General features: G+C 44.7%; 1 protein-coding gene and 1 long non-coding RNA gene across 2 annotated transcripts in view; one reads left to right on the top strand and one right to left on the bottom strand.

Moving 5' to 3' along the window:
• LOC137538914 (uncharacterized) overlaps nucleotides 1–27,810 on the top strand; it is a 169,473-nt gene that overhangs the window by 38,473 nt on the left and 103,190 nt on the right. The gene's annotated exons all lie outside the window — the stretch shown is intronic.
• LOC137538611 (glucose-6-phosphate exchanger SLC37A2-like) overlaps nucleotides 1–27,810 on the bottom strand; it is a 115,083-nt gene that overhangs the window by 5,927 nt on the left and 81,346 nt on the right. The window contains exon 17 of the mRNA XM_068260890.1: nucleotides 24,774–24,838. Coding sequence (XP_068116991.1) covers nucleotides 24,774–24,838 — 65 coding nt within the window. The remainder of the gene's footprint in view (nucleotides 1–24,773; nucleotides 24,839–27,810) is intronic.

Below are 27,810 nucleotides of genomic sequence, written 5' to 3'. Positions count from 1 at the left end.
ATGCTATTATAAAGTAGTTACAAATTAATGCTGACAAATCTATTCTTCTCATCTGTATACAAACTCCTTGGTGTTATGTCCCATTTGGTTAATATATAAAATCTACAAACATTGCCAGTTCTGAAGACATTTGTTAAAATATCAGAGCCACCATTCTATAGGAAAATTATTAAATTATATTAAGACACGAGTCTTTACAGATGCAAAATTTGTTACAAAACTTGTTAATAAGTTGGTTGAGTAAACAATGATGTATATTTTAATTGCAGCATGTGCTGGGTGACCCAACTATAAAAAGTACTAAGAAGAACTGTCAGCAATGAGAAATGGAGGCGTTGCTCATAGCAGCCATATTTACTCACAGGGGTCGAGTGGGGCGTGGACGGCGTCCACTTACTATTTCCTGAGGGTGGACGCCGTCCACGCTGGCATGTGTGGAGGGAGCAGTGCAGTGGAAGGAGAGCTGTGAGCAGCGGTGGAGAAGGGGGGCCATCTCCCCCCCTTCCCTCACCTTAGGGTGCTCTCCTTCCCTTGCTCTCCCCTCCAGAAGTAATGTGCGAGCAGCCGGCAGCGGGCGGGACTTACCTCTCCTCGTTCCGGCGCCGAATCTGCGTGCCGCTGCTCTGGTCTGGACCAGACCAGTCTAGCGGCAGTGGAGTGCTCGCTCCGGAACGAGGAGAGGTAAGTCCCGCTCGCTGCCGGCTGCCCGCACATTAGTTCTGGAGGGGAGAGCAAGGGAAGGAGAGCACCCTAAGGTGAGGGAAGGGGGGGAGATGGCCCCCCTTCTCCACCGCTGCTCACAGCTCTCCGTCTTCTCTGCGCTGCTCCCCTCCTGCTGGGGGGACACCTGGCTACCTATTCTGGGACATATACCCCCTGACTACATATACTGGGCACATATACCCCCTGACTACATATACTGGGCACATATACCCCTGGCTACATATACTGGGCACATATACCCCTGGTAACATACAGTGGAGGAAATAATTATTTGACCCCTCACTGATTTTGTAAGTTTGTCCAAATACAAAGAAATGAAAAGTCTCAGAACAGTATCATTTCAATGGTAGGTTTATTTTAACAGTGGCAGATAGCACATCAAATGGAAAATCGCAAAAATAACCTTAAATAAAAGATAGCAACTGATTTGCATTTCATTGAGTGAAATACGTTTTTGAACCCTCTAACAATAAAAGACTTAATACTTAGTGGAAAAACCCTTGTTTGCAAGCACAGAGGTCAAACGTTTCTTGTAACTGATGACCAAGTTTGCACACATTTTAGGAGGAATGTTGGTGCACTCCTCTTTGCAGATCATCTCTAAATCCCTAAGGTTTCGAGGCTGTCTCTGTGCAACTCTGAGCTTGAGCTCCCTCCATAGGTTTTCTATTGGATTAAGGTCCGGAGACTGACTAGGCCACTCCATGACCTTAATGTGCTTCTTCTTGAGCCACTCTATGTTGCCTTTGCTGTATGTTTTGGGTCATTGTCGTGCTGGAACACCCATCCACGACCCATTTTCAGTTTCCTAGCGGAGGGAAGGAGGTTGTCGTTCAGTATTTCACGATACATGGCTCCGTCCATTTTCCTGTTAATGCGATTAAGTTGTCCTGTGCCCTTAGCAGAAAAACACCCCCAAAGCAAAATGTTTCCACCCCCATGCTTGACGGTGGGGACGGTGTTTTGGGGGTCATAGGCAGCATTTTTCTTCCTCCAAACACAGCAAGTTGAGTTAATGCCAAAGAGCTCTATTTTGGTCTCATCAGACCACAGCACCTTCTCCCAGTCACTCACAGAATTATTCAGGTGTTCATTGGCAAACTTCAGACGGGCCTGCACATGTGCCTTCTTGAGCAGGGGGACCTTGCGAGCCCTGCAGGATTTTAATCCATTGCGCTGTAATGTGTTTCCAATGGTTTTCTTGGTGACTGTGGTCCCTGCTAATTTGAGGTCATTCACTAACTCCTCCCGTGTAGTTCTAGGATGCTTTTTCCCCTTTCTCAGAACCATTGACACCCCACGAGGTGAGATCTTGCGTGGAGCCCCAGAGCGAGGTCGATTGATGGTCATTTTGTGCTCCTTCCATTTTCGACCAATCGCACCAACAGTTGTCACCTTCTCTCCCAGCTTCTTGCTAATGGTTTTGTAGCCCATTCCAGCCTTGTGCAGGTCTACAATTTTGTCTCTGACATCCTTGGACAGCTCTTTGGTCTTTCCCATGTTGGAGAGTTTGGAGTCTGCCTGATTGATTGATTCTGTGGACAGGTGTCTTTTATACAGGTGACTAGTTAAGACAGGTGTCCTTAATGAGGGTGACTAATTGAGTAGAAGTGTCTAACCACTCTTTGGGAGCCAGAACTCTTAATGGTTGCAGTGTTCTCCCCAGAAATATTTTGTAGCCGTGTGGCACAAAAAAGTAGCCGGGTGGGGAAGTAAGGTCACGCTTGGTGCTGCTGGGTGAGAAAGTAAGAAAACGCTGGAGAGGGAGAGTCACACTAGATGGGGAGATGTCTAGATCATGCTGGGTGCTGGTTTGGGGGAAGGGGAATAACTTGTTTGAGAAACAAAAATCACATTGCGAGCGCTTCCAAAATGCTGTATATGTATGATATTTTCATACAAATTGCAACTGTAGTGTAAATGCTACCACAGGGTAACTTTGTCATAATACCTCTGTTTGCTGACATTCAGTAAAGCTCTGGACATTCCTTGAAAAGCACCCCAGTGTGAAAGGGGCCTTAGTGCCATAGCCCCCATCATCACATATCATCACATCATCACATATATGACCAGACATCATTAACCACTCCCAGCATGCAATGTATGTGACTCCTGCTGCTGTATAGGAGCAGACGAGTGCTGACTAAAATTACACAGGCAGGTGACAATCATGGTGAGAACTCCAGAGAAGACTGTAAAAACCATGCTACAATGATTTAGTATTCTGGCTAACCTGGATGGCTGTAAATCTTCTGTTCAACCTAAAACTGTAACTGCTGAGAAAAGACAAGTTAAATATGCTGTACTGAAATTTTTGCCATTCATTTGCCCATACTGAAAGCTGGATATCTCAGTGATTTAACTTGAACACTTGGGGGTCAGTTTGTGATGAATATATACTGGGCACATATACCCCTGACTACATATATACTGGGCACATATACCCCCTGACTACATATACTGGGCACATATACCCATGGCTACATATACTGGGCACATATACCCCCTGACTACATATACTGGGCACATATACCCCTGGCTACATATACTGGACACATATACCCCCTGACTACATATACTGGGCACATATACCCCCTGACTACATATACTGGGCACGTATACCCCTGGCTACATATACTGGGGACATATACCCCTGGCTACATATACTAGGCACATATACCTCTGGCTACATATACTGGGGACTACTATATTTATGGCTACTTATACTGGGGACACCTATAGACCTGGCTACCTATGCTAGGGGTACCTATTTTGGGGGAACTGTTGTCAGATTATCTGCATTTTTGTGGAACCACTGTTATGTATTTTGGGGAACAGCTGCCAGATTATGCGTATGTTAGGGGTACGTCTGCTGCCAGGTTACGCGTATTTTGGGGAACTGCTGCCAGATTGTGTATGTTTGGGGGATCACTGCTCCAGATTATATGTATTTTGGGTGTTACGTGTATTTTGGGTTATCCGCTGCCAGGTTTCGCATATTTTGGGGAACTGCTTCCAAATTATGTGTATGTTGGTGGAACTGCTGCTGCCACATTGTCTATTTTGGGGGAACCACTTACATATTATCTGTATTTTGGAGGAACTTCTACCAGATTATGTGTCTTTTTGGTGAAATGCTGTCAGATTACATCTATTTTGGGCGGATACACAACGGCAGAGCTCACACTTCCCCGGCAGACCTTTTACATCACTGCTAAGGTCATGTATATTTGGCCCCACCCGTGACCATGCCCACATTATGCTTGACCAAGCCCACTTTTTGGCGCTTTCCGGGTGAGTCCACTCACCACTTTTCCCAAGAATAGACCCCTGTTTACTCCCATGTGTTATTGGTGAAGACTTTACTTTTAATGGTCACAATGAAATATAAAAAAAATTCTTCTTGGTGACCCCGGTGTCTTCTAAGCCAGTATTGCAGAAAGGACACTTGTTCAGTAGACGCTGTTTCCTAAACCAGTGCACTTGCTGCCCCCTGCTGATAGAATAAGAGAATGCAGTGCTACAAATGTTCTGCTTCTGCAGTATGAAGTAAAGCGGCACAAAACAGTTGCTAAAATAGGGATATTGTTTAGATCTCCTTTATGAATTGTTAGTGGTAACTAGTTTTGTTAATAAATCATAAAATAATAATTAATGTTTAGTTTGATAAATGTGTTTCATGAAACAGCAGACCTCATTGTGTTTTAATATTCGGAAAATAGTTTTGCTTCCGTGTTATGACTCCAGAAAAAGCAGGACTGTTGAATGAATGCATTATAACAGCAGGAGGCTCAGAAGAAGATGGTTATACGGTACTTACATTGTACATGATCTACTATCATGGCTCTGAGAGATTGTGCTTCAGTGTTAAAAGAAAAAACAGTAACAGCTTGTTAATTTATGTTATAAATTATTGTTTTATTATTATTATTATGCCATGCTGGTCAGTTCACTTCAGTAGTGTCTGAATCACACTAATAATAATAAGCTTGCCATCAGCAGAATCAGAATACATGATCTATGTGGTTATTCTAGGTCAGTGACTAAAGTATTAAAGGCAGCAGTCACTACAGCATTTTTTTCAGCAATTGCAGACTCCATATTCTCGTTTCATTCAGTGTAAACCGTACAGAAACCTGGGCAAGATAGTCTGCATATTGATGAAAAATATACAGTGGCTTGCAAAAGTATTCGGCCCCCTTGAAGTTTTCCACATTTTGTCACAATACTGCCACAAACATTAAATCAATTTTATTGGAAGGCCGCGTGAAAGACCAATACAAAGTGGTGTACACATGAGAAGTGGAACGAAAATCATACATGATTCCAAACATTTTTTACAAATCAATAACTGCAAAGTGGGGTGTGCGTAATTATTCAGCCCCCTGAGTCAAAACTTTGTAGAACCACCTTTTGCTGCAATTACAGCTGCCAGTATTTTAGGGTATGTCTCTACCAGCTTTGCACATCTAGAGACTGAAATCCTTGCCCATTCTTCTTTGCAAAACAGCTCCAGCTCAGTCTCAGTTTTCAGATATTGCCACAGATTTTCGATTAGATTTAGATCTGGACTTTGGCTGGGCCATTCTAACACATAGATATGTTTTGTTTTAAACCATTCCATTGTTGCCCTGGCTTTATGTTTAGGGTCGTTGTCCTGCTGGAAGGTGAACCTCCGCCCCAGTCTTAAGTCTTTTGCAGTCTCCAAGAAGTTTTCTTCCAAGATTGCCCTGTATTTGGCTCCTTCCATCTTCCCATCAACTCTGACCAGCTTCCCTGTCCCTGCGGAAGAGATGCACTCCCCGAACATGATGCTGCCACCATGCTGCTGGTGTGTTCAGAGTGATGTGCAGTGTTAGTTTTCCACCACACATAGCATTTTGGCCAAAAAGTTTCATTTGGTCTGAATTGACCAGAGCACCTTCTTCCACATGTTTGCTATGTCCCCCACATGGCTTGTGGCAAACTGCAAATGGGACTTCTTATGCTTTTCTGTTAACAATGGCTTTCTTCTTGCCACTCTTCCATAAAGGCCAACTTTGTGCAGTGCACGACTAATAGTTGTCCTATGGATAGATTCCCCCACCTGAGCTGTAGATCTCTGCAGTTCCTCCAGAGTCACCATGGGCCTCTTGACTGCATTTCTGATCAGCGCTCTCTTTGTTCAGCCTGTGAGTTTAGGTGGACGGCCTTGTCTTAGTAGGTTTACAGTTGTGCCATACTCCTTCCATTTCTGAATGATCGCTTGAACAGCTCCGTGGGATGTTCAAGGCTTTGGAAATCTTTTTGTAGCCTAAGCCTGCTTTACAGAGAATTCTTCAGTGACAGCGCGGGACAGGATATCTACAGAAGGCCGTTGGAAGCCCCAGGTAAGTGACACTTTTTGTTTTTACAGACCACCACAGAACCTCTTTAAGTACTTGAATGTGCTTTTAACTGCTAATCTGTTTGTTTACTGTTATCAAATTCCTTTCACACTTCCCTGACACTGCTTCTTAGGGGTTAGTGAACCTTGAGAGAACGGGGGTGGGGGATTTCCTCACACTGCATCTGTTAACCCTGTGTGTGAGAGAAAGCTCTCCCTGGCAGCTGCCTGTCCCTGACTAAATTGTCTGCAGAAAGAAGAGGAAATGTATTTTATGTGTAACATAAACATTTGTAATAGTGTGTGAAATCTGACACCAGAGCCATTGCATATAACTCTGCTTCAATATTACACTGTTCTTAGCATGTCAGACTGCAGAGATTCACCTGTGCAAATGAGACATTCCAAACATAGCTAAAATCAACACACAATGAATTACACAGTGAACTACAGCTTTAGCCTCTGATATTTAACATGAAAAGTAGGAAAATGTTTACACAGCTACTTAGACATTATTTGTACAATGCTCAAAAAAGGAGGAGGGCGCTTGTTTGGGATCCCCTTGGGGTAGTTTTTCGCCCGCTGCTAACCAGTTCAGTGTGGGCACCCACCTTCCCACAACAGAAATTGAATCAAATAAAAGCAAAAAACAGGTTGCGCTGGGTATATATAATCCTTATTTCTATACCAATGTATCAATAATTGTCTAAACTACTCATGCATATAGGCATAAAATGATTTATTTGTTCATAATATACATAAAACCGTATAAAGCACTAACAAGAAAACTTTCCTATACTATTGTAACGATCGGTGTAACACAGAGAGGGTCTGATTACCGGTGAACTGCAGTATCACCGATAATCAGATATATCTACTAACCTCTGGACACCTGAGATAACAAGTGAGTGTTAAGTGTAACAGCAATATTTTGAGTACTGCACAGAAGTATGTTCCTTCCGTTGGCCTATACTCTCCCGGGGGAGGAGCTAGGCTGAGAGTAGGAAGGACAGAGTGTGAGTGACACCAGTGAGAGGGTGTCACCAACAGGTCTGGGAACTGCCTTTAACAGTAAGGCCAGTTCTCGAGGTCGGGCAAGCCAGGTCGTTAACACACAGACAGATAAGGTACAGATTCAGGAGACAGATACGGAATCCAATGAACAGGCAGGGTTTGGCAACGGAGTATCAGAATAGCAAGGTACAGAATCAGGAGGCAAATACAGAGTCCAGGAACGAGCAGAGTTTGGCAACAGGATATCAGAAATAGCAAGGTACAGAATCAGAGTTCAGAGGAATAGTCAGGCAGGCAGAAGGTCATAACAAATAATACAATTCAATATTCCTAATGCTAAGGTGTGAGTTCCTTGATCATCAACACCTTTGGAAACTATGCTAGGACACAGATACAGACAAGGTCTGAGTGCTACCACGTAGTGATCGCAACGCCAGACACCAGAGAAATGACCAGCACCCAGTATATATACTATAGCGCTCTCCAACGCCACCCTCAAGTGCTGGACCAATGAAAGGTGTTGAAAATGTCAGCTGACCAGCTTGGTCAGCTGACTCTTCTCTGGCTGTCATATAAGCTCTGCCTCTCAGCGCGCGCGCGCGTCGTTCTGAACCTGTGTGGACTAGCAGTCCCAGCCACACCAGACATGTTTTGCAATGTATCCGCTGGTTCAGGCGTGGGGGCCGCCGCACTGCTCTCCAAGCAAGCGGCGGCTTCCCCGCGTCCAACCACAATGTCAGTAGTATTGCTATGCGTGCAATCCGCCGCATCCAACGCGGACTCCACCGCTCTGCCCATGCGGCATGCGGCGGTTTCTTCGCGTTGTGCCGCCATGTTGGACGCGGAAACAGCCGCCTCACTCTGAGCACTTGCGGCGGCTTTTCCGCATTTCCTCACAACTATATTGCATAACTTTGTGTATTTTATAATTGCATTACTCAGTATTTATATTTAATTCTCATATATTGCATATTTTCCTACTATAGGGATCTAATATAGCACTTGTCACACACGAATTCACAAACACACATAGACTCTCCAATGTGCATCTCAAAGAGGGAAAAAAAGAAAAAATGGAGTAAAAAATAGGATAAGAGCAAAGTCCGCACTGAATATATTCTAAAAGCAGTTCCAATTCTATTAACAAATAGTGGTCTTGTTTCATAAAGTCACTGGTAGGTTAATGTAGTTCCTCTATGTTCAATTTTATCCGTGGCTGCTACTAATAGGTTTACCTCCGTGATGTATATTGTTTTTAAATATAGTTCAGTTTATGCGTGCAGTAGGCTTATGTACTCACGCTCCCAAAGGTTCACGTTCCGTTAGGCGTCAGATGGTAGTTCGGGTTGCGAGTCAGAGCTCCGGCCGGCAGCTCATTGACTCCTATCAGCTCTTCCGCACTACTGACTTGCAGTGTAGTGCTTCCGGGCTGTCAGCTGGTTCACTTCCTGGTGACGTCACTTGCGTCTCACCCTCTTGTGAGCTTGGGGCTCGATTCACAAAGCGGTGCTAACCCAGTTAGAGACTTTAGGCGTGATAACCATTGCACCACGCTGGTGAAAAGACAGTTTAGGTGTGATAGGTTTAGGCATGATAAGTTTAGGCGTGATAAGTTTAGGCATGCTAAGTTTAGATACGTTTAGATCGCGCACAAAGTCCCGCACGCAAAGCAGTGCCATTAAACTCTATGCGAAGTGCACAAGACTTTGCTAGCGCAAATCTTTTGATCAGCTGTGCACTGCGGTGCTGACCCAGTTGGTGCTTAAACTTATCACGCCTAAACTTATCACACCTAAACTTATCATGCCTAAACTTATCACACCTAAACTTATCACGCCTAAACTTATCATGCCTAAACTGAGTTTAGGCGTGATAAAGGGCTTTTCACCAGCGTGCTAACTGTTAGCACCGCTTTGTGAATCAGGCTCTTGGTTTGATAGTTTTCTTTTAATGCAGCTATTGGCATCTGATCATGACCAATAACAAAACTTAGGTTCACAACTGACTTTGACTTCAGTGGCCTGTATCTCTGGTACTTCTGATTGATGCAAAATATATCATTTTCATTTTTACTCTTTTGAATTATAAAATTGGTGAGGAATGGATATGCTTTCAAAATTTGTGAACCTCTCACAGGTTTCAGATGGCATATATAAAATAATTATTCATACGTTCATTTAATTTGATAGAGACTGTGTATAACACAAGATATAACAATAAATATAAGGGAATAATAACTATATGTACCTTTCCAAACAACTGGGCACAAATAATAAAATGTAATGCTGCAGCATTTCCCTTTAAAGAGGAACTTTAACCAAGGATTCAACTTAATTCCAATCAGTAGCTGATTCCCCCTTTCCCACGAAAAATCTTTACCTTTAACCACTTTGCATCCAGACCTTGTTTTCCCCTTATTGACCAGAGCAGTTCTTATGCTTTAGCGGTGTCCCTGTTTAATCACCAATAACTTCACCTGTTCTCGTGCCACTTAAATGATCTATATATTGTTTTTTTCAAGACAAACTAAGCTTTCATTGGGCGGTATTTGGTCCCAAATAAAATGTTCCTCTCTATGCATTTTAATGGGAAAAGTGGGGGGGAAATAAAAAAAATGCATTATTTCTCAATTTTGACCAATTTCTGTTTAAAAATAAAAAGTGCGATTGACATAAAAACTATGCCACCAGTTAAAGTCGCCCCAGTATAGATATCCAGATGTGTCCCCAGTATCACACCCCCCCCCCCCCAGTATAGCCAGATGTGTCCCCAATATCAGCCCCCCCCCCCCAGCATAGCCAGATGTGTCCTCTGTGCTTGCCACCCCCAGAATAGATTGACAGATGCACCCCCAGAAATAGTGCCCCTCTTTATAGCCAGATGTGTCCCTGGGATCAGGATTACCCCATTATAGCCAGATGTACCCCCAGGATTAGTGCTTCCCCCCATTATAGCCAAATGTGCCCCCAGTATTAAGTTATGGGACCCCCCCCCCCCCCCCCCAGGTGCCCAGATGTGCAAAATTTGTAACCCCCCCCACCCTCCCCTTTGTTACTAAGATGTCCCCCAGTAACTCTGTATACCCCCTTTGCATATCCCCCCCCCCTCCCCCAAAAAATCCATAGCCAGATGCCCCCCCCCCCCCCACACCAGGCAGCCCCCTCCGTGCAGAAATAGTTTAAAAAAAATGCACAAGCAAGCAGTCTCACTCACCTTACCTCGGTCCTGCGACTATCCTGAAGCCTGATCCTCCGATCACCGCTCTGCAGTCAGCCGCATATTGCCGGGTCCCGGCTTGATGACGTCAAGGTGACCGAGGTAAGGTGAGTGAGGCTGCTTGCTTGTGCATTTTTTTAACTATTTGTGCGCCAAGGGGGACAGATGAAGGATCGCTGCAGTTCACTACTGCAGTGATTGTTCATGGGAGGGGGGTGGACTAATTGGCCAAAAGGGAACATGTTCCCTTCCACCAATTAGTAATGCAACTGACAGTGCCGGAGGGTGCGCTCTGAAGCGCACCCGACCGTGCACAGCAGGGCTGCAACCAGGTCAGTATATCTAGGTGGCTGTGGCTTGGAGGGTGCCACAGCTGACGTAGATATACTGTAGCAGTGGGGAAAGTGGTTAATCAAATAGATCATGGGGAGAGGGCGGGGTGTCTATGGCTGCTATTGTAGTGAAACCTCTGATTTGCTGTGTGTAATGAATAGCGGAGATGCCGCCGCATGGGAGAGCAGCATGGCGGCTATCTCCGCGTCCCAGCCGGCGGCTGCTGCCGCGCAGCAGCGTGATGCTGTCTTGCCTGGTCCTTCTAGTGCACACAGATGGAGAACTAAGCGCGCGCGCGCCAGGACCTTTATGCTGCTAGAAGAGGAGTCAGCTAATCATGCCGATCAGCTGACTCCAGCTATGCTCCGGATTGGCTGAGTGACTGGTTCGGCGCTATGGAGCGCTTTTAGTATATATAGGACTCGCTTGTCACTTGCAAGTTGTCTGCTGTTGCGAACATATACGTGTGAGCGCTCAGACCTGAGTCAGATCGCACAGTGTGTTAGAACCAGCCGGAGCTGGGAATTCACACTGAGTCAGATTCCGTTGATAGCTTTAAAGTACTATTGCTTGCTACTGTTTATGTGTTAGACTAGTTCCCAGGTGTTGAGACCAAGGACCTCACACCTAAGACTAGGATTGATATATATACTGTTACCTGTTATGACCCCTGGCTTTCCTGACTACTCTCCTGTTCTCTGATTCGGTACTTCCGCCCATCTGATTACCTGTTGCCAACTTTGCCTGTACCTGGATACCGAATCAGTCTTCCGCTTCTGTACTTTGTCTGTCCGTGTGTTGCCGACCTGGCTTGTCTGATCTTTCTGGCTGTCACCTAGCCCTTGGGTGATCAGCCTTACTGTATACCTGTGACGCCTGCTCTTCAGGGGGTTATTAGCTGCTATATCAGGTCTATGGTCGCCAGCTCTACTGGAGACCATCGTGTAGCACAGTCAGTGGGTCTCTACCTATCCAAGGTCCACTGGCTGCAGTACAGTCTGATTCCCTGCCTCTCAGGGAATCCTTGGCTGCAGTACAGTCTGATTCCCTGCTCCTCAGGGAATTCCTAGCTGCAGACCAATCATCATCATATTACTCCAGACAGTGATTCCTGCTCCTCAGGTATCCACTGGCTGCAGTACAGCCTGGTTCCCTGCCCCTCAGGGAATCCTAGGCTTCAGAAGTGTTTGTATCTCCCGCTTCTCGGGAGATAATCTCTCCAATTACTGTTGCACAAAACACTATATCACATTGGGTGTCCTGTGTCTAGCTATACTAGTATTATTGGTGATTCTGCAGATCACCACATAATCAGGTATAGCATCTGTATTATTGGTGATACTGCAGATCACCAATAATCAGAAAAATCTGTGTTGCTGACACCAGTCGTTACAGAACAGCAGACCAAAACAATATGGACGCACTACACAGCCGAGGTGACAGTTTAGCCACTTCGGTGGATAATCTCATCAGGGTGCTTGATGGCCAGCAGACTTAAATCCCAGCTTTGTCTGGGTCAATACAGGTTCTCCAAACGTCTGTGAATAAATTGCGATCCCCTCTAGTTACAGACTTTCGCATGTCTGTACCTTAAAAGTTTTCTGGACATAGATCTGACTTTCAGAATTTCAGAAATCGAGTGCTATCATATTTTGAGTTAAGGCCTACCCTTTGGGGAACTGAGTCTCAGAGAGTTACGTTTATAAAGACCCTTTTGTCAGGGAATTCACAGACATGGGCATATAGTCTTCATGCAGAGCACGAGGCTCTGACATCGGTTCAGGAATTTTTTAAAGCCATGGCCATTATATATGATGATCCGGATATTGCTTCCACCGCTGAACGGAAGCTAAAGACCCTGCGCCAGGGTCAAGATCCGGAAGAGGTTTATGCGGCAGAGTTCAGGAAGTGGGCTGTATCAGCTAGGTGGGGAACATATGCACTATTAGACTGTTTTTTGTCAGGTTTATCTGATGCAGTTTTCGAATTGATGTTGGGACATCCTGAGCCTAAGTCCTTTGACGAGGCAATCGCTTTAGCTGTAAGGGTAGATCGCCGCTTACGCTATCAAAGACAGTCCCGGGGTAGAAATGCTGTAAGATATGTCTCCTATGCCTCCTCTCCACCCTCGTCACCCCTGCCAGAGCCGATGCAAATCGGACACTCTAGATTGACGCAGGTGGAAAAGAATCGCAGGAAATCGGAAAAACTGTTTATAGTGTGCTGAGGAGGGTCACAGGGTTCAGAATTGTCCTAAGTCGGGAAACGCTGCTGCCTAGGTGTAGTCAGAGGTAATACCCTTGGCAAGCAGTCTCTACCTCTAAACAATAATCGTCTGCTCCTTCCCTGTTCCATCACGTGGGAGGGTCAGACTGTCCCCACAGAAGCCTTTGTAGACTCCGGCTCTGCAGCTAATTTCATAGATTATGACTTTGCTAAGAAATTGGGAATTCCGTTACTCCCATTAGACCGACAGATTCTGGTTACTGCAGTTGACGACTCTCCATTACAGAGTAGACAACCACTTTCTCAGACCCCATTGTTGGTGTGTAATGTAGGGGTGTTACATAAAGAGAGTTTACAGTTCTTGGTCCTGCAGATGGCAACATCTACCATTATTCTTGGTATGCCTTGGTTACAACTTCACTCTCCTCAGATTGACTGGGCTACAGGTCAGCTAAAGAGCTGGTCGGCCCATTGTCATCATCATTGTTTAGAGAAAGTTGCTGTTTGCGCTACCAAGATTCAGGTTAAAGGTGTGCCAGTACAGTATGCAGAATTTTCTGATGTGTTTTGTCCCAAGTCTGCAGACAAACTCCCTCCTCACCGTAGCTTTGATTGTCCCATCGATTTAAGATCTGGTTGTATGCCTCCTAGGGGTCACCTTTATAATCTATCAGGACCTGAGAAGGTGGCAATGCAGGATTACATCAAAGAGAATTTGGCCAAAGGCTTCATCCGCCCTTCTCGCTCACCAGCTGGGGCAGGATTCTTTTTCGTACAGAAAAAGGATGGAGGCCTCCGACCCTGCATTGACTACCGAGGTTTAAATAAGATTACAGTAAAAAATCGTTACCCTTTGCCTTTCATTGACGATTTATTTGCTCAGGTGACCAATGCCAGTATTTTTTCCAAACTGGATTTGCGAGGTGCATACAACCTGGTATGGATTAGAGACGGTGACGAATGGAAGATGGCGTTCAACACACCCGACGGGCACTACGAGTATCTGGTGATGCCCTTCGGGTTGTGTAACGCCCCTGCCGTCTTCCAGGAGTTGATCAATGAGGTTTTCAGGGAGGTTCTGGGGAAATTCGTGCTAGTGTATCTAGACGACATACTGATTTTTTCTCCTAATCTGACAGAACATCGTAAACATGTCAAGTACGTTCTGAGGAAATTAAGACAAAATTCACTGTATGCCAAGCTAGGGAAGTGCCTCTTCGAGGTCACTTCTGTTTCTTTTCTGGGTTATATTATCTCCACATCTGGTCTCTCTATGGATCCAGAAAAAGTCTCGGTTGTTTTGGAGTGGCCACAACCTGTGGGTTTGAAGGCACTCCAAAGATTTTTGGGCTTTGCCAATTACTACAGGAGATTCATCAAGGGATTCTCTTCGGTAGTGTCACCCCTCACCAGTCTCACCAAGAAAGGGGCTAACACATACCACTGGTCAGCAGAGGCACATTCTGCCTTCTCCACATTGAAAAAACTGTTCTGCTCCCATTTTGAGACATGTAGATGTCACCTTCCCCTTCATTGCAGAGGTTGATGCCTCAGAGGTCGGGGTTGGGGCTGTACTGTCTCAACTCTCTGGTCTGCAGGGCAAACTTCACCCCTGTGCTTACTTTTCCCGTAGGTTCTTTCCTGCTGAGAAGAACTACGATATTGGCAATCAAGAACTTTTGGCCATTAAATTAGGCTTCGAAGAATGGCGACATTGGCTAGAAGGGGCAGAGCATACTATCACAGTCTATACAGATCATAAAAACTTGGAGTACATAGAAGGGGCCAAAAGACTCAGTCCTCGACAGGCCCGTTGGTCTTTGTTCTTTTTAAGATTCAGATTTGTCATAACGTACACCCCAGGGAGTAAGAACATCAAAGCTGACGCCCTATCTAGGTGTTTCGAGCCTGAGACAGTACAGCCCTCAACCCCAGAAACCATCCTACCTCAAAAAGTAGTCTTGGCAGCTACTGAGACCTGGAAGGATTGGACGGCTACTCTGGGCCACTATCAGCAGGATGTTCCAGAAGGGAAGCCTGAGGGAGTCATGTTTGTACCACTACCCTTCCGCCTACAACTCCTGCAATTGTTCCATTCCCATAAAAATGCGGGGCATCCTCAGGCTGCCAGAATTTAGGATTTGCTGGCCAGATGCGCTTGGTGGCCTACGCTAGCAACTGATTGTAAGGAGTTTGTAAGAGAGTGCTCAGTTTGTGCCAGGAGTAAGCCCTCTCGTCAGGCACCAGTGGGTACACTACAACCCTTACCAGTGCCCAGTGAACCCTGGACCCATCTGTCGATGGACTTTGTGGGAGAACTCCCCAAGTCTGAGGGCAAGACAGTCATTTGGGTGGTAGTAGATAGATTCAGTAAGATGGCTCATTTTGTCCCTCTGAAAGGACTCCCCTCGGCCCAGGAGTTGGCTGATCTCTTCATCCAGCACATTTTCCGGCTGCATGGCATTCCGGAGAATGTAGTGTCAGATCGGGGAGTCCAGTTTGTGTCAAAATTTTGGAGGGCCTTTTGCCATCAGCTGGAGATGGATCTTTAATTTTTATCAGGCTACCACCCACAGACCAATGGCCAGACTGACAGAATAAACCAGTCCCTTGAGAAGTTTCTCAGATGTTATATGGCAGATGCACAGTCTGCCTGGTCCTTCTAGTGCACACAGATGGAGAACTAAGCGTGCGCGCGCCAGGACCTTTATGCTGCTAGAAGAGGAGTCAGCTAATTATGCTGATCAGCTGACTCCAGCTATGCTCCGGATTGGCTGAGTGACTGGTTCGGCGCTGTGGAGCGCTTTTAGTATATATAGGACTCGCTTGTCACTTGCAAGTTGTCTGCTGTTGCGAACATATACGTGTGAGCGCTCAGACCTGAGTCAGATCCCACAGTGTGTTAGAACCACCGGAGCTGGGAATTCACACTGAGTCAGATTCCGTTGATAGCTTTAAAGTACTATTGCTTGCTACTGTTTATGTGTTAGACTAGTTCCCAGGTGTTGAGACCAAGAACCTCACACCTAAGACTAGGAGATTGCTATATTGTCACTATCATCTGTTAGACTAGTTCCCAGGTGTTGAGACCAAGGACCTCACACCTAAGACTAGGATTGATATATATACTGTTACCTGTTATGACCCCTGGCTTTCCTGACTACTCTCCTGTTCTCTGATTCAGTACTTCCGCCCATCTGATTACCTGTTGCCAACTTTGCCTGTACCTGGATACCGAATCAGTCTTCCGCTTCTGTACTTTGTCTGTCCGTGTGTTGCCGACCTGGCTTGTCTGATCTTTCTGGCTGTCACCTAGCCCCTGGGTGATCAGCCTTACTGTATACCTGTTACGCCTGCTCTTCAGGGGGTTATTAGCTGCTATATCAGGCCTATGGTCGCCAGCTCCACTGGAGACCATCGTGCAGCACAGTCAGTGGGTCTCTACCTATCCAAGGTCCACTGGCTGCAGTACAGTCTGAATTCGTGCCTCTCAGGGAATCCTTGGCTGCAGTACAGTCTGATTCCCTGCTCCTCAGGGAATTCCTAGCTGCAGACCAATCATCATCATATTACTCCAGACAGTGATTCCTGCTCCTCAGGTATCCACTGGCTGCAGTACAGCCTGGTTCCCTGCCCCTCAGGGAATCCTAGGCTTCAGAAGTGTTTGTATCTCCCGCTTCTCGGGAGATAATCTCTCCAATTACTGTTGCACAAAACACTATATCACATTGGGTGTCCTGTGTCTAGCTATACTAGTATTATTGGTGATTCTGCAGATCACCACATAATTAGGTATAGCATCTGTATTATTGGTGATACTGTAGATCACCAATAATCAGAAAAATCTGTGTTGCTGACACCAATCGTTACACTGTGCACATGAGACATTCTTGGAGCTATTTCAAAATTATTAGTTCAGGACAGGTTATCACTCCCAATTTCCCTGTAAAATTAAATTTACACTTTTTGTTTGTTCATTATTTGTAGGAATTAGTACATTCTTTGTACACATACAGTGATGTGACTATTTGCCCCCTTCCTGATTTCTTATTCTTATGCATGTTTGTCACACTTAAATGTTTCTGCTCATCAAAAACCGTTTACTATTAGTCAAAGATAACATAATTGAACACAAAATGCAGTTTTAAATGATGGTTTTTATTATTTAGTGAGAAAAAAAAACTCCAAATCTACATGGCCCTGTGTGAAAAAGTGATTGCCCCCCTTGTTAAAAAATAACTGTGGTTTATCATACCCGAGTTCAATTTCTGTAGTCACCTGCAGGCCTGATTACTGCCACACCTGTTTCAATCAAGAAATCACTTAAATAGGAGCTATCTGACACAGAGAAGTAGACCAAAAGCACCTCAAAAGCTAGACATGCCAAGATCCAAAGAAATTCAGGAACAAATGAGAACAAAAGTAATTGAGATCTATCAGTCTGGTAAAGGTTATTAAAGCTTTGGGACTCCAGCGAACCACAGTGAGAGCCATTATCCACAAATGGCAAAAACATGGAACAGTGATGAACCTTCCCAGGAGTGGCCGGCCGACCAAAATTACTCCAAGAGCGCCGGCCGACTCAAAAAGTAGATTCCATAGCGTAATACAGTTTAATATAAAAAGGTAAAACATAAGATACACTCACAATTGTAAAAAAAGGTATGCGCATATCATACTAGGACGTCCTCATCCGCTCTCTTGCATCTGCGTCTCCACTGCCGTCGCGCCTGAGGCCTCTGGAATCGCGCCTGGAATCTACTTTTTGAGTCTTTTAAGGAGCAATTGGCTTGGTGGAAATCCATTGATGTATGACACCTGAAACGCAGTTGCTGGTCTGTAACGGGCAGCCTAAGAATCTGGTGAGCGTTTATATTAATAGCGGTGTGGGGTGCATGCTGGAAGCACACACACGCAGGGTGCCTTTGGTCATATAGACTGCACTGGTGGAGGGAATTGGATGGCAAACTGTCTCTAGCAGGATTACGCTATGTCCCTTCCTTTGTTTGTTTGAGATATATATAGGGGGAAGCCGCCGGAGAATACTGCTGTGTGGATTAGTAATGAAGCGTGTTTGCTGATGATTATAAATATCAGCCTCTGGACATCGGTGAGAGTATATTATTGGACATTGGTTTTGCCCTACCTAGATGGGACGTGGGATAAACGATTGTTACAATTGAATTCATATGAGAAACCTGTGGACTGTGTAGAACTGCTGTGTGTACCAGAGGACACTGTTTGAATAGGACTGTAAATAGTCTATATCAAAAGGACTTTAATAGTTATACCACTAGGTGGTAATGATGCATTAAAGTGTAATCAGTCACAGTATATTCTGTGCCACAGAGTGGGAGCGCTGTACGCATACAACAAAACTATTATTTAGGGAGGTGATACCCCCAGCGTACTTAGCGATCCACTAGGGTGGAGTTACATCAGCATTTATTCTAGAGTGTCAACAGTTTAAGATTTCAATAAGAGGAGCGCCTATACCACATAGGTATTGCTAAAGAACTGCAGACCTCACTAGCCTCAATTAAGGTCAGTGTTCACGACTCCACCATAAGAAAGAGACTGGGCAAAAACGGCCTGCATGGCAGATATCCAAGGTGCAAACCACTTTTAAGCAAAAAGAACATTAGGGCTCATCTCAATTTTGCTAAAAAACATCTCAATGATTGCCAAGACTTTTGGGAAAATACCTTGTGGATCGACGAGACAAAAGTTGAACTTTTTGGAAGGTGCGTGTCCCGTTACATCTGGCGTAGAAGTAACACAGCATTTCAGCAAAAGAACATCATACCAACAGTAAAATATGGTGGTGGTAGTGTGATGGTCTGGGTTTGTTTTTCTGCTTCAGGACCTGGAAGGCTTGCTGTGATAGATGGAACCACTGTCTACCAAAAAATCCTGAAGGAGAATGTCCGGCCATCTGTTCGTCAACTCAAGCTGAAGCGATCTTGGGTGTTGCAGCAGGACAATGACCAAAAAACACACCAGCAAATCCACCTCTGAATGGCTGAAGAAAAACAAAATGAAGACTTTGGAGTGCCCAGTCAAAGTCCTGACCTGAATCCTATTGAGATGTTGTGGCATGACCTTAAAAAGGCGGTTCATGCTAGAAAACCCTCAAATAAAGCTGAATTACAACAATTCTGCAAAGATGAGTGGGCCAAAATTCCTCCAGAGCACTGTAAAAGACTCGTTGCAAGTTATCGCAAACGCTTGATTGCAGTTATTGCTGCTAAGGGTGGCCCAACCAGTTATTAGGTTCAGGGGGCAATTTATTTTTCACACAGGGCCATGTAGATTTGGAGTTTTTTTTCTCACTAAATAATAAAAACCATCATTTAAAACTGCATTTTGTGTTCAATTATGTTATCTTTGACTAATAGTTAACAGTTTTTGATGAGCAGAAACATTTAAGTGTGACAAACATGCAAAAGAATAAGAAATCAGGAAGGGGGCAAATAGTTTTTCACATCACTGTATGTATACTTATTCTAATAACTAGATCATCAGGGGGGGTCTGTGTGGATAATATTGTGGTGAACCCCTCCCACAGTGTGATATCATGACCATGATCCTGACAGTTTCCTATCTGTGAACCTCATTGCATTGTGGGAAATAACAATCAGAATTCTCGAACAAATAAAAAAAGCTCTTGACTTTTCAGTTCATCTTCTTGTTTCTAATCAAATTGCCATAAAATCGGATCATTTTATTGTTTCATGTGTGGCCACTTTAACCACTTCACCATGAAGGGGGGTTTTACACTTATGGACCAGAGCAATTTTTGTAACAGTAACGAGTATCATGTTCATTTAGGGGTTTACTCACTTTTGTTGCCAGTGGTTTAGACAGTAATAGCTGCGTGTTGAGGTATTTTAAGTGGACAACAACTTTAGACTGTAATACAAGCTGTACACTGACTACTTTACGTAAAGGTGTACAGAGGCGCCAACAGAGTAAAAAATGCTAAAACATTTAAAATGTTCGGGTGGCGGCGGTGGACCTGCCACTCAGAAACAGACACGATGCTGTTGCTTTATGATCCAGAAAAATGTATTCACATACTCCTATACAATACTGCTACGCGTTTCACGGGCACAATCCCGCTTCATCAGGCAATCAACAAAACGGAGTATCACTGAAATATGACAGAGATGGATAGCGAATTAGAGCGCTGTGTGAGACACAATTGTATATTACAATATAGTGTATTTTTAATACATGAAAAAACGTGTGTGCGGTGTTGCTCAAAAAGTGTCGAGAAATGTGGTAAAAATGTTGGAATTTATTAGATTTCAAAATGGCGTGGAGTGTGGGATTGCTAAATAGTAGGATATGGTATGATTGTGGTGAGATGATGAATTCAGGGGGAGGGGTAAGAGGATTACTTCCTAGTTTTGAAATATGATGCGGTTGGTTATGCTGGATAAAAGTGTATGAGGGTATATGGAAATAGTGAGGGATGGCCGTATATACTAATATATATAAGGGACTGGTACTGACTACTTTACATTGTATCAAAGTGTCATATCTTCTTACATTGTTGTCCCATAAAAAGAAAACAATCACTTTTGTCAGAGACTATATATATATATATATATATATATATATATATATATATATATATATATATATATATATATATATATATTGTATTTACAGTGGCTTGCAAAAGTATTCGGCTCCCTTGAAGTTTTCCACATTTTGTCACATTACTGCCACAAACATGAATCAATTTTATTGGAATTCCCCGTGAAAGACCAATACAAAGTGGTGTACATGTGAGAAGTGGATCGAAAGTCATACATGATTCCAAACATATTTTACAAATCAATAACTGCAGAGTGGGGTGTGCATAATTATTCAGCCCCTTTGGTCTGAGTGCAGTCAGTTGCCCATAGACATTGCCTGATGAGTGCTAATGACTAAATAGAGTGCACATGTGTGTAATCTAATGTCAGTACAAATACAGCTGCTCTGTGATGGTCTCAGAGGTTGTCTAAGAGAATATTGGGAGCAACAACACCATAAAGTCCAAAGAACACACTAGATAGGTCAGGAATAAAGTTATTGAGAAATTTAAAGCAGGCTTAGGCTACAAAAAGATTTCCAAAGCCTTGAACATCCCACGGAACACTGTTCAAGCGATTATTCAGAAATGGAAGGAGTATGACACAACTGTAAACCTATCAAGACAAGGCCGTGTACCTAAACTCACAGGCCGAACAAGGAGAGCGCTGATCAGAAATGCAGTCAAGAGGCCCATGGTGACTCTGGAAAAGCTGCAGAGATCTACAGCTCAGGTGGGGGAATCTGTCCGTAGGACAACTATTATTCCTGCACTGCACAAAGTTGGCTCTTATGGAAGAGTGACAACAAGAAAGCCAGAAGAAAGCCATTTTTTTACAGAAAAGCATAAGAAGTCCCGTTTGCAGTTTGCCACAAGCCATGTGGAGGACACAGCAAACATGTGGAAGAAGGTGCTCTGGTCGGATGAGACCAAAATGGAACTTTTTGGCCAAAATGCAAAACGCTATGTGTGGCAGAAAACTAACACTGCACATCACTCAGAACACACCATCCCCACTGTCAAATATGGTGGTGGCAGCATCATGCTCTGGGGTTGCTTCTCTTCAGCAGGGACAGGGAAGCTGGTCAAAGTTGATGGGAAGATCGATGGAACCAAATACAGGGCAATCTTGGAAAAAAAACCTCTTGGAGTCTGCAAAAGACTTGAGACTGGGGTGGAGGTTCACCTTCCAGCAGGACAACGACCGTAAACATAAAGCCAGGGCAACAATCGAATGGTTTAAAACAAAACATATTCATGTGTTAGAATGGCCCAGTCAAAGTCCAGATCTAAATCCAATCGAGAATCTGTAGCAAGATCTGAAAACTGCTGTTCACAAACTCTGTCCATCTAATCTGACTGAGCTGGAGCTGTTTTGCAAAGAAGAATGGCCAAGGATTTCAGTCTCTAGATGTGCAAAGGTGGTAGAGACATTCCCTAAAAGACTGGCAGCTGTAATTGCAGCAAAAGGTGGTTCTACAAAGTATTGACTCAGGGGGCTGAATAATTACGCACACCCCACTTTGCAGTTATTGATTTGTAAAATATGTTTGGAATAATGTATGATTTTTGTTCCACTTCTCATGTGTACACCACTTTGTATTGGTCTTTCATGTGGAATTCCAATAAAATTGATTCATGTTTGTGGCAGTAATGTGACAAAATGTGGAAAACTTCAAGGGGGCCGAATACTTTTGCAAGCCATTGTATGTATTTATCTATATACAAGGCTGTGGAGTCGGTATAAAAATCATCTGACTCCGACTCCTTCGTTTATGAAACCTCCGACTCCAGGTACCCGAAACTGCCCCGACTCCTCGACTCCGACTCCTTAGTCTAATACTTACCAGGGCTGTAGATTTGGTACAAAAATCATCCGACTCCTCAGTTTATGAAAACTCCGACTCCAGGTACCCAAAATTGCTTTTACTCCAACGCCAACTCCACAGCCCTGTTTATATACTGTATATATTTATATATATATATATATATATATATATATATATATATATATATATATATACAGTGCTGGCCATAATTATTAATACCCCTGGCAAATTTTGACTTAAAGTTACTTTTATTCAACCACCAAGTAATTTTTTTGACGGGAAATAACATAAATGTCTCCCAAAAGAGAATAAGATGACGTACAAGAGGCATTATTGTGGGTAAAAAACAATTTCTCAGCTTTTATTTACATTTGAGCAAAAGGTGTCCAGTTCAAAATTATTCATACCTTTCACGAACTGTCACAGTCAGTGGGAAAATCCAAAGTTCTATACCATTCCAAGCTGTTCTAAAGCATTCTAATTACACTGATTAATTGGGATCAGCTGTTTTAAAGGGATACTTAAGTCAAATTAAAATAAATTTGTTTTACTCACCTGGGGCTTCCCTCAGCCCCCTGCAGCTGTCCGGTGCCCTCGCAGCATCGCTCCGATCCTCCTGTCCCCGCCGGTGGCTGCTTCCGGTTTCGGCGACAGCCACTGACAGGCTGGGAACGCGAGTGATTCTTCGCGTTCCCAGCCACAATAGCACCCTCTATGGCTGTTATTGCTGCCTTCTTGCCGCAATAACAGCATAGAGGGCGCTACGCTATTGTGGCTGGGAACGCGAAGAATCACTCACGTTCCCAGCCTGTCGGCGGCTGTCGCCGAAACCGGAAGGAGCCGCCAGCGGGGACAGGAGGATCGGAGCGATGCTGCGAGGGCACCGGACAGCTGCAGGGGGCTGAGGGAAGCCCCAGGTGAGTAAAAATAATTTTTTTATTTGTCTTAAGTATCCCTTTAATCAACTCAGCAGGTTAAAAAAGCAGCTCTCTGCAGTTGATTTGTGGACAGTCATGGCTAAGACAAAGGAGCTCAGTCAGGACCGTTGGCTGTGCATTGTGGTTGCTCACAAGTCAGGAAAGGGCTACAAGGTCATTTCTAAATGTTTGAAGTTCCAGTGGCTACAGTGCAAAGTATTATTAAAAAACACAAGATGTTCCACACTGTGGAAAATCTCAAAGGACATGATCAGAAGCCAAAAGTGGCATCTGTGCTGTCCAGGAGGATAGTGAGTGAGGTGAAAAGGAATCCAAGGATAACCACCAAAGCCATCCTGGTGAATCTAGGCTCTGCTGGTGGCAATGTCTCAAGGCAGCCAATCCTATGGACACTGCACACTGCTGTGTTAAACTTACTTGGTCTTTGCAAATGCTCATCTGGACAAAGAAGACTTCCGTGTTATGATCAGATAAAACAAAATTTGAATTGTTTGGTCACAATAATGTTTCCTGGCGTAAAAAAGACTTCAACCCAAAGAATACCATCCCCACTGTCAAACATGGTGGTGGGAACCTAATGCTTTGGGGGGGGGGGGGGGGGGGAGCAGGGGGGGGGGGGGTTCAGCCAATGGACCTAATCACAGTAAATAGTACCATGAAAAAAGTGCAATACATGAGTATTCTCAACCACAATATCAAGCAGTCTGCAGAGAAACTTGGCCTTGGAACTCAATGCTAAAGATAAATGGTCAAAAATACCTGTGGAGACATGCAAAAAGCTGGTCTGCAATTATAGGAAGCGTTGGATTGCAGTAATAGCCAATAAAGGCTATTCTATTGATTGTTGAGAAGGCTATGAATAGTTCTGGACTGGATACTTTTTGCTCAAATGTAAATAATGCCTCTTGTACATTGTCTTATCATCTTTTGAGATACACCTATGTCATTCCCGGTTTGCCAAGGGTATGAATAATTATGGGCAGCACTGACTATATATATATATATATATATATATATATATATATATATATATATATATATATATATATATATATATATATATATATATTCAGTACCAAGAAAAAGTATGTGAACCCTTTGGAATTATATGGAATTGTGTACAAATTGTTGACATAAAGGTTTCGGTCCTGATGCTACAGAATGATAATTCTTTACTTTGCATGTTCTCACTAATACCACACACAGCAAATTTGAAATTGCAAATTGGATTATATGTTTCTATAAAATGATTAGGATTTAGTAACAGACTGTATGTAACTATAGCCTGTTTATTTAGCCTGACTTTTTGGGGCCATAAGAAAATAACCTGCATGTTCAGTTACTGACCTGAAGTCATGCATTATGGGAAATGCTTCTTGCTCATGTACTCGTGCGTCAAATATGTTTGGCATTTCTATAGCAAGATAATAAAACACCTTCTGCTGGTGGGTAGTCAGTTTTTCAAATGTGAAAGACAGAATGGGAAGCTAGTAAGAAAAAGGCAATAGACAACATTTCTCCAGAAAACAAACATCTTCCCTTACCTTGTCGCCCTGCTATAGCATCGGCACAAATGTTTAACTTCTTTGTATACGAGACGTAACAAGGACTGGAAGGAACAAAAAGCAGTCAGATTTCCATAACACTTATCACTACAGCACACATATCAAACTCCGGCCCACTAGCCAAATCTGGCCCTCAGAGCCATTACATTTGGCCCCTAAGTGAATTCCCCACTTTGCATTATGCTTGGCCCACTCTAGACCACAAGGGAAGCTATATTGGAGTTGAAGCCCTAGAACAACAGGGAAGCCATATGGGGGAGGTACGGGGAAAGCACTAAACATTAGGGACCTGTATAGGGGTGGGGGGTGGCACTAGGCACCAGGGAACTGTATAGGGGAGGGAGAAGAACCACTAGACACCGGGGAACTTTATGAGGGAAGAAGGGGGCCACTAGTCAGTGAGGTTGGCCCACGACTTGGTCTCAGTGTTTAATTTCAGCCTACTGTGTGTTTGAGTTTGACACCCCTGCACTACAGTAATGTCAAATAAGCTTGGTGTCTGCAACTGCTATAACTCTGTTGTGAAACAAGTTATTTCTGTTTGTCTCACTGGTTCATAGGTCAGCACAAAGCAGAAAGCAAAATAGTTTGCACCTCTTTGCACTCCACCCTCTTTGCTAGGTCTCCTGTCAGGGGCGTAACTAGAAATCACTGGGCCCCCCTGCGAATATTTGGATGGGGCCCCCCCCATAGGTGCCAAATAATCGTAATGGGGCAGCGTTTCACTGTAAATTAATTGTAAAGTGGGCAGCATTTTACCAGACAATCGTAATGTGGGCCAGAAAATCGTAATGTGGGCAGAGTTCACCAGAAAATCGTAATGTGGGCCTTTAGAAAATCATAATGTGGGCAGAGTTCACCAGAAAATCGTAATGTGGGCACCAGTCACCAGAAAATAGTAACGTGAGCAGCAGTCACCAGAAAATTGTAACGTGGGCAGCATTTACCAGACAATCGTAATGTGGGCAGCGTTCACCAGAATATCGTAATGTGGGACAGAAAATCGTAATGTGGGCAGAGTTCACCAGAAAATTGTAACATGGACAGCATTCACCAGACAATCGTAACTTGGGCAGTGTTCACCAGAAAATCGTAATGTGGGCCAGAAAATCGTAATGTGGGCAGCGTTCACCAGAAAATCGTAACGTGGACAGCATTCACCAGACAATCGTAACGTGGGCAGTGTTCACCAGAAAATCGTAATGTGGGCCAGAAAATCGCAATGTGGGCAGCAGTCACCAGAAAATCGCCATGTGGGCAGCAGTCACCAGAAAATCCTAATGTGGGCAGCAGTCACCAGAATATCCTAATGTGGGCAGCAGTCACCAGAATATCGTAATGTGGGCAGCAGTCACCAGAAAATCCTAATGTGGGCAGCAGTCAGTCACCAGAATGTCGTAATGTGGGCAGCAGACACCAGAAAATCCTAATGTGGGCAGCAGTCACCAGAAAATCGCAATGTGGGCAGCAGTCACCAGAAAATCGCAATGTGGGCAGCAGTCACCAGAAAATCGCAATGTGGGCAGCAGTCACCAGAAAATCCTAATGTGGGCAGCATACACCAGAAAATCGTAATGTGGGCAGCAGACACCAGAAAATCGCAATGTGGGCAGCAGACACCTGAAAATCGCAATGTGGGCAGCAGACACCTGAAAATCGCAATGTGGGCAGCAGACACCTGAAAATCGTAATGTGGGCAGCAGACACCTGAAAATCGTAATGTGGGCAGCAGACACCTGAAAATCGTAATGAGGGCAGCAGACACCTGAAAATCGTAATGAGGGCAGCAGACACCTGAAAATCGTAATGAGGGCAGCAGACATCTGAAAATCGTAATGTGGGCAGCAGACACCTGAAAATCGTAATGTGGGCAGCAGACACCAGAAAATCATGATGTGGGCAGCAGACACCAGAAAATCGCAATGTGGGCAGCAGTGACCAGAAAATCGCAATGTGGGCAGCAGTCACCAGAAAATCCTAATGTGGGCAGCAGACACCAGAAAATCGCAATGTGGGCAGCAGTGACCAGAAAATCGTAATGTGGGCAGCAGACAGAAAATCATAATGTGGGCAGCAGACACCTGAAAATCACAATGTGGGCAGCAGACAGAAAATCATAATGTGGGCAGCAGACACCTGAAAATCACAATGTGGGCAGCAGTGACCAGAAAATCGCAATGTGGGCAGCAGACACCAGAAAATCGTAATGTGGGCAGCAGACACCTGAAAATCGTAATGTGGGCAGCAGACACCTGAAAATCGTAATATGCCCCCCCCCCCCCCTGGGGCCCGCTCGGAGTTTTGTGGGTGCTGGAGGGGTGGCAGCATGAGGGGAAAGCCTTGCCCACAGTCGGCGGGGAGAGGGGTAGTTCCCCCCTCTCCCTCACCTCGGGGCTCTCCCCTCTGTGCTCCCCTCCAGCTCGTAAGTGTCTGTGGGGCTGTGGTGGGCAGCGAGCGGCGGGCAGATACATACCTGCTTCCGTGCGTTCCATCGGAGACTTCTCCCTCTAGCGGCTGACGTCACTTCCGGAAGTGACGTCAGCCGCTAGAGGGAGAAGTCTCCGATGGAACGCACGGAAGCAGGTATGTATCTGCCCGCCGCTCGCTGCCCACCACAGCCCCACAGACACTTACGAGCTGGAGGGGAGCACAGAGGGGAGAGCCCCGAGGTGAGGGAGAGGGGGGAACTACCCCTCTCCCCGCCGACTGTGGGCAAGGCTTTCCCCTCATGCTGCCACCCCTCCAGGCAGCACCCACAAAACGGCCCCAAGCGGGCCCCAGGGGGGGGCGGGCCCCCCCGCGGGCGCAGGGGCTGCAGGGCCTATTCCTACGCCCCTGTCTCCTGTAATGATACATTCATTCTACAAGTAAGAAGGATGCTACACATACAAATGTAATGAAACATGATATATTATGGAATTGTACAACAGATCGCCTACTGTTTTTTTTAATAATCACAGCGATGGCATGCAGAGCTTATGAAGCCTCTGATGAAGCGACTGCCTTTAGCCATGTA

The sequence above is a fragment of the Hyperolius riggenbachi genome, chromosome 11 (assembly GCF_040937935.1).
Source record: "Hyperolius riggenbachi isolate aHypRig1 chromosome 11, aHypRig1.pri, whole genome shotgun sequence".
In the NCBI taxonomy this organism is placed as follows: domain Eukaryota; kingdom Metazoa; phylum Chordata; class Amphibia; order Anura; family Hyperoliidae; genus Hyperolius; species Hyperolius riggenbachi.
Note: the sequence above shows the minus strand (reverse complement) of the source record. Positions and strands in the feature narration are given on the sequence as shown.